This window comes from Colius striatus, chromosome 9 (genome assembly GCF_028858725.1).
Source record: "Colius striatus isolate bColStr4 chromosome 9, bColStr4.1.hap1, whole genome shotgun sequence".
Taxonomy (NCBI): Eukaryota; Metazoa; Chordata; class Aves; order Coliiformes; family Coliidae; genus Colius; species Colius striatus.
The window spans coordinates 3,936,493-3,943,540 of record NC_084767.1 but is presented as its reverse complement, the minus strand read 5'-3'; the positions used below and the strand labels follow the sequence as shown (position 1 = coordinate 3,943,540).

Sequence of the window (7,048 nt, the reverse complement as noted above, 5' to 3'; positions counted from 1 at the left end):
AAGTGCATTGTTTTCACAAGGTTGAACATGCCTTCACCATCATTAGCACTCGGGATTTAAAGCTCATAAACGATGTGAGGTGAGGTCAGTTCAGTCTTTGATACTTCAGATTTTTCAAGAGACCTTGTTAAGATGGATATTAATGTACCTTTTAGTATTTCATGATAACTTTTACCAACAACCCCATGTCGTCAGAGCTGGATTAGTGTATGAACTGTGTAAAGCCTCACATCCATTAGGCTTCCAGCAATCGGGACTCCATGGTTTCTTAAAAGTAGTCTTTCCTTAAGAAAAAAAACTGAAAAGGCTAGGAGTCAGAGGTGCTTTTGGAAGTCCTTTATTGCAAAAGGTATGGACATTTGCTGGCAGAATATTTGATCACATTCTCTATTTGACTGTCATCCAGAGGACACTGCATGCATTCAAGCTGAAAGCACTGGACAGTTTCCACTAGGCACCTGAGAAATTCCATGGGAAAGGAAAGTCTTTCAAGCTGCTCACCTGCTCTGGTGCCCTTGGCTTCCCAGAGTTACCTGGGAACTAAGAATTAAATCAGCTATAGTCATAGCCAACTGTAAACATTTTCCTGCGATGCAACAGAAACCATCTCAACAATTGATCCTGAAGTGTCCTTTCCAGTTTTAAACAGGAAATGTTTCCCCTAAAACAGGCAGTGCAGTGAGTTACACCTGACTCAGCACCTACTGCTCATTGCTGCCTTATGCAGCAGAGGTGTGTGACTCCTCTCATCTGGCTTATATCAAAGAATATATGACAGCTTTTACGTGATCTTCAAGAGATTACCCCACCCCCCAAAATATCTTCCTTTTCTTCCTGCTCCCAAGCTCAGTATCATCTCAAACCACTTCCCTACTCCCTCCAGACAAGAGTCAACTCCCTTTTCCTTCCCACCCCTTGCCTGAAGGCATGACTAACAAGAATACGTGGTGCTCCCTGTATTGCAGTTCACAGCAAAAATATCTTCACACTTTGGCCGTCCCTCCACAGGCAGAACTCTGGGTGCATCTGAATGTCACCGATTTCAGTGCCTCCTCACAGGTCTGATAAAGGTTAATCATCTTTGGCAGATGGCAGTCCTGCACCAAATGGAACGAGTAATCCATTGCAAATCTAACAGGACACGTATTTTGCAACTGGAACTGCTTAGTATCAGGAACTCGCTGCAAGGGGAAAAAAAAGGAGAGTTTAGAGGATGGTACCTTCACCAGTAAATGCATTTGAATAGGTTACAATAGATTAATTCACAGCTGCACTTAGCTGCAGGTTATAAGGGACTTTACTTGAAGGAGACAAATGCAAAGATCTATCAAGGCATTAAGGCTGTAAGTCACACAAAATCAAATCATTCAGGATGGTACTACAGGTTCTTTAACTTCTACTAGTAAGTCAAAAATCATGCTAGTTGCTCTAGGCATTCCAAGCATAAGAACAACTATTGTAGGTCACTCATTCCTTCTTAACAAATGAGCTGCAGATTAGAAAGAAAAGCTTTGCTTTCAGAAAGCCACAGCTGACAGAACACTTCAGTGAGCTTCCCCTCATGCAGCATTATTTTAAGCTCCTAGGAAGAAATGCAGATTGAAATTTGCCATCAAGATAGTGGTTCCTCAGTAATGTCAACACAGGCCTCAATATTCAAATCAACCTTAAGATACAGGGAGATGGGTGCATCACCTGTGTTAAGACAGAGTAGCAATTGTAGCCCCACTCTGAGGCCTCCTGAGTTATTTTGCTTACAAAAGCCAGAATGAACTTGTTTGCAACAAAGGCACCCTCAGTCCTTTCAGCTGGAAAGATATAGGTTGCTCTATTTAAACCAGTCAATTTGGAATGAACAGTTACTCACTCCCAGAGACATTGCCCTTACTCCAGCAGGGAATATTTCAGTCACTAACAATTCAACACTCCAGTGTATGTTCTAAAGAAGAGCTATCTAAAACTTTCAGTGCTAAAGCACAATAACTTGTCAGCACTCTACTTTCAGCTATATTTCTGTAAAGGATATATATCTTTAATCCATTTGATATTGTTCTGAAAGCTATCCAGCCAATTCCCTGTCAATCACTGCTGGATATGCTTTTACCAGAATAAAAGGCCTTTTGGCCTGATCCAAAATCAGCACTGGCAGAGTCCACAGTGTTCCTTGATAGCTGTTTTACATCACACCAATGTCTTCAGTCCTAATGTATTTTTAGCAGAGACTTAAGTGGAAGCAGCTCAGATGACTGTCTGACATTGACAACATGCTGATGACCAAAGTGTCCTTCCTGTCAAGCCACGAGGAACGCAATGTCTGCTCTCTCTCGTGTTATACAGGCTACAGAGATGAGGTACATGAAAATCGTTAAGTAGTAAATGCAGAGATACAAGACCTTTAGGAGGCGTCCTGAGATGGAGCAGGAGGATCCTTATTCTCAGGCTCTGGAGGAGGAGCTGGCACACTTTCCTCTTTCTTTTGTGCAGCCAAAAACTCATGAATCGCCCTCTCTATCTGAGGCCTGAAGATGTGGTTTAGTTTTGGATCCACCACCTGAGAAATAATTCTGTCCACTCCGGCTTCCAGCATTCCTGACCTTGAACAAAGACAAAGGAGTCATTCAGCTCCTCTGAAAAACTTCTCCCCAATCTCCTCCAGTGATTCTCCAGAGCCCTCCTGTCAACTGAAATTAGCATTAACATGGTGAGAACTGCAGCCCACTCAGTAGATCCTTAACAGGGAGTTGTTTCAATCACCTATTTCCTCCCACCCCCTCTCACTTCTCCCTACAGAATTAACAACTGACATCTGGTCTCTCAGGTACTTAAATGACACCTTGGACAAGAGCCACTTTAATAGGGCTTATGTGGAAATGAGGTCAATATGAAAGCAAACAAACACATTTTGGCACAAACAAGGGAAATAAGCTATTCTGAGGAGGAGGGCAGGTGAGAGTACAGTCTTTTTTTTGGCTGACTGGAGGGAGAAGAGGTCTGCTCCCTAATAACATTACTGTCACTCACTCCTTGTAACTGTCTAGACAGATGGGTATTAATTATAAAAACAAGCCCATGTAGCACACAGCAAAGTTTCTGGAACTGAACACTAGAGACTGCAGTGACTTATTACTCCAGGGCCTATGTCAGACTCTTGGATTGTGGGGCACAGGCTGTCTAGCAGGCTTAAGTCATGTCTGCAAGGGAGAGGGGGACAAAAAACCGGAGACACTGTCTGGTGCTCGGAAAATGAGCCACAAAAGGCTTTGAAATCTGCTGAGCAGAGAGGGTGTAGGGTCGTGGCCACATCACCTCCAGGTAACAGCATATACAGGCATGCAACAAAGGACATATACACATCCCCACACCCTCAGTGCTCAGCCTTGCAACTGTGGGAGTGACAGGGACTCTTCAAATTCCCTAATTCCATTTGTCTGTCCTTTACACTCATAGCCTACTTAAAGGGAGCACTTCACATTCTTTGCATTACAGGCTCCCTAACACAACAATTTTCAATTGTCTGCCTCATTGTAGTGGTAATGTGAAATGGAAGCACTGAGAAATGTGACACAAGGACTCCAAGTCAAGTCAGGAAACTCTGTGCTTCCAGTGGGCATCCCTTCTCTACCCATTAAACAAACTACTGTTGCATACTAATGATTTACAGGTTCTATCAAATGCTCTGAAATACAGCTGCTTCTGTGTGTAACACCTTCTAATAGCTGTCCTGAAGTCCCTCTCCCCACTGCCCTTGTCCCCAGAATTTTAGAACTATAAAGACTTTATTCATGACTGTTAAGCCAAGTCTCGTGCCTTGGGCTGCAATGAGTTTGTGGCAAGAGACACTAAGCCTAAGTCTTTGGGGTTGGAGTAGATGATTTCTAAAGGTCCCTTCCAACCCGCACCATTCTATGATTCTCTCTCTTGAAGCAGCATGTTTTAGGCTGGTTTCTCTGTCATGCTTGAAATGTTCTATCTTAAATAGCTGTACAAAAGCTACCTGCTGCTGCAAGAAATCAGGCTATCCCGGTGTCACTACTGCCTGCTAGTGGTCGGAGTCTACTTAAACAAGCTTTGGCATCTTCACGACTTTTTTTCTTTAAGTGACGTGAGCTCTGCTCTGAAAATAAAGATCGAGGCCATTCAATTCAGCACAGCAAGCACAGTGTTGGTTACCTGCAGGAATAACTTGGCTAAATAGAAAGTGAATACTTTACCATGCTGCTCAACTCGTGGAAAACACAAGTTGAAGGTAAAGCATTTCAATCAGAGTTAAGACTGCATCCACTATGAGAATGAAACTCAGGAGGGCACAACAGAAAGTGTTGTGAAAAACTTAATTCTGCAAATTCTTACTTAACTTAGGTGATAAGATACACAGTGCTTATTAAAGAGCATTGCCATTACTTCACCAAACATTGCTTACTTACTGAATGACACTCTGCCTCAGCCCGTTTCGTAACTGGTTTTTGTTCATCGCTGGATTCCATTCCTGTTTGTCCAAGTGGGTCGATACAAAGTTGTCTACTTTCTGCCTCAAATTTTGATAGGCTGGCTAAAATACAAATAAATGTATTTTAAACCCAAAACTGGTTAAACAGCTAAAAAGTCCCAAAACAATTTCCTGCCAGAGTCCTTCATAGTACAGCTTTGTCATGCACACTACTGTTCTGTTGCCCACGTTCTTCATCCTTGCACTTTCTGAACAAAGGTAAGCTTGTCTTAGCTAATAACACAACTAGCAACTACACAGAACAGTTCGTCAGTGTTCTACTAGAATAATTTAGAATAGCTGGATGGCTTGGGTTTGAAACTGTTGTCTGCTCATAATATTACTTATTGAAATGCAAACTGCCTGTGCTGGTATGAGCTGTTTAGCAGAGCTCTTGTTGTCTGGAAACTCTCCATCACTGAACTGCTAGTAAACTGTGGCTGAGCAATATTGTCATGTACAAAGAACTTAATTATTTGCTTCTATGACACTAAGAAGAATTATGTGAGTTTTACCTGTAGAAGCTTAATTCCAGTTAACAGGGATTGAACTAACAAACCCATTTTAACTACACAGGACCACTTAGGTCGTAGTTACCGTGCAAGGAAAGGGCAAGAGGGTAGCGAGGGTTAAAATTCAGGGTTTGATATACATGTGGGATGGTGAATGGAGGGGCTGGTAACAGAAGTCCAGCATTTGTCCTGGGCAGCATACATCTGTCTTGATAAAGCTGCTCTGTGTAGATGACCTGACTGCTTCAGCAGTGGTTTTGCTATAGCTGCTGGGTTGCCTAAAATGCCAATTTCAGGTCCCAGAGAAGGACTGTTGATTAAAGTGGAACAGTTTGAGAAAGCAAAACACCAGTGTTTCATTTTGACAGGGCAACTGTGAACAACTCAACTTCAATATTGCCGTAAGTGCTCAGGAGTTCATGTTGGGACCGAGGAAGACATTAATTTCAAACAATAGTCAGAGATTAAATGTTTGTTTTGGAAATGTGGGAATTTATGCACAAGAGGAAAAATATTCTTACGGGAAACAGCTTTCCTAATAAGGCCAGGGTTGGAAAATGAAACTCGGAGCCTACACTCAAGCCTGCTTCTGCTCCAGGGGGTCGCTAGTGCTTCGAGCCAGCACCAGCCCCAGAGCAGCCTGTCTGACAGATGTCGGTCACAGCGGGGCACGAAGCCCCATCGGCTTAACGACAGGCATTGCAACTGCCGCACGCCGTCCTCCTGCAGCACCGAGCGCCGAGCATCGCGGGGAGATGGGAAAAGCTGCGGGTGTCTCTTCGTCCAACGGCAGCCCCGTTCCAGTGCCCGCAGCTCCGGACTGTGAGGGACCGGCCGCCCCGCCTCGCTCCGCCCCGCCGGCAGATCCCCGGGGCTGCCGTGGAACAGACCCGCTGGGCGCGGCGGCGCTACCTTGGTGTCCACGTCGGCGAGGCAATCCCGGCGGAAGCCGTCGAACAGGCCGCGGCTCTTGAGCTGCTCCACGATGATGGCGATGAGCTGCGCGTCGCCGGGCGGCAGGGAGGCCGGGTCGGTGGCGCCGGGTCCCGAGCCGGAGGCCGCGCCGCCCGCGCCCCCTGCGCCGCCCGCTCCGCCGCCTCCGCCGCCCGGGGCGGCCCCGCCGGCGCCGCCGCTCTCGGACATGGCCCACGGCCCGCGCCTGGGGCCCGCCAGCGGCTGCGCCCTGCTCTCCCGCGGCCCCAGGCACCGCGACTGCCGGCGCGCCGCGGTTCGCGTCACCGTGGCGCGCTGCATCACGGGGAGGCGAGGCCTCCCTCGCGGCTCCGAGTGGAAGCCGAGGGCCGCCGCAGCGGAGGGAGGGCTCGGGAGAACTATAAATCCCAGGGTGCACCGCGACGACAATGCCACAAGGCAGCGGAGGGGTGGGCGCGTTGATTTTGCGATGCATCTTGGGAATTGTTGTTCGCCGGGGAGGGTTGTGTCCACCTTCACCCCCCCCATCTCCACCGCCATCCTGTCCGGGGACGGGGCTGAGCCTGCGGGTCTCAGGTCTCTGCCCCTCAGGGTCTGTGTTTGCCCCAGTCTCCCTCAGCACCGCGTAGGGCCCCAATGGTGCGGGCTTCCCTGAGGACACCTGCCAAATCAAGGGCGTTTCTCAGTAGTGTAGGGAGGACAGCACTAATGTAAACCCAAAATCAGTGTGTGTGGTGTTACCCTGAGTTTCCAGCAGGACCTGAGCCCCGTCCGTTACTCTGCCAGCAAAGAGGGGGCAGCACCAGCTGCCTGCCCTCACACCAGCACCTGCAGAGGCAGCAAGCGAGAGGCCTCTGCTAAAGGGGCATCCTCAGACTGTCGGTGCCATTTGTTGTTCTGATGGCATCTGCAAGCTACAGGGTACAAATTCCATGCGGTTAGTTTTGTTTCCTAGTCACACTGTAAAGAAGGGTTGAGCTTTAGGATCCTTCTGCTTTGACTGCAGGAGGATAAGCTGTGCGTGAATGTCATCTCGTCCTCCGCAAGGATGCGCTCTACAGGCGCATCCTCACCTTTCTTTTTGTCTGCTACTGAATGGGCAAAAAAGATGGCAAGG

General features: G+C 47.4%; 1 protein-coding gene across 1 annotated transcript; it reads right to left on the bottom strand.

Annotated features, from left to right (window-relative positions):
- Positions 1 to 321: 321 nt before the first annotated feature.
- BOD1 (biorientation of chromosomes in cell division 1) lies at positions 322 to 6,156 on the bottom strand. Its single transcript, XM_062002872.1, has 4 exons — positions 5,911 to 6,156; positions 4,425 to 4,549; positions 2,394 to 2,594; positions 322 to 1,181 (listed from the first exon to the last, which is right to left on the bottom strand). The coding sequence occupies exons 1-3, from the start codon at positions 6,139 to 6,141 to the stop codon at positions 2,396 to 2,398; spliced, it is 555 nt and encodes a 184-aa protein (XP_061858856.1). The 5' UTR covers positions 6,142 to 6,156; the 3' UTR covers positions 322 to 1,181; positions 2,394 to 2,395.
- Between the last annotated feature and the right edge of the window lie 892 nt (positions 6,157 to 7,048).

Excerpts from the sequence above, each read along its gene's own strand:
- BOD1 (XM_062002872.1), bottom strand. The coding sequence starts at position 6,141 with ATGTCCGAGAGCGGCGGCGCCGGCGGGGCCGCCCCGGGCGGCGGAGGC. Across the intron at positions 4,550-5,910 it reads TCGCCGACGTGGACACCAAG|CCAGCCTATCAAAATTTGAG; the intron begins GTAGCGCCGCCG and ends TTTGTATTTTAG. Across the intron at positions 2,595-4,424 it reads CTGAGGCAGAGTGTCATTCA|GTCAGGAATGCTGGAAGCCG; the intron begins GTAAGTAAGCAA and ends TCTTTGTTCAAG.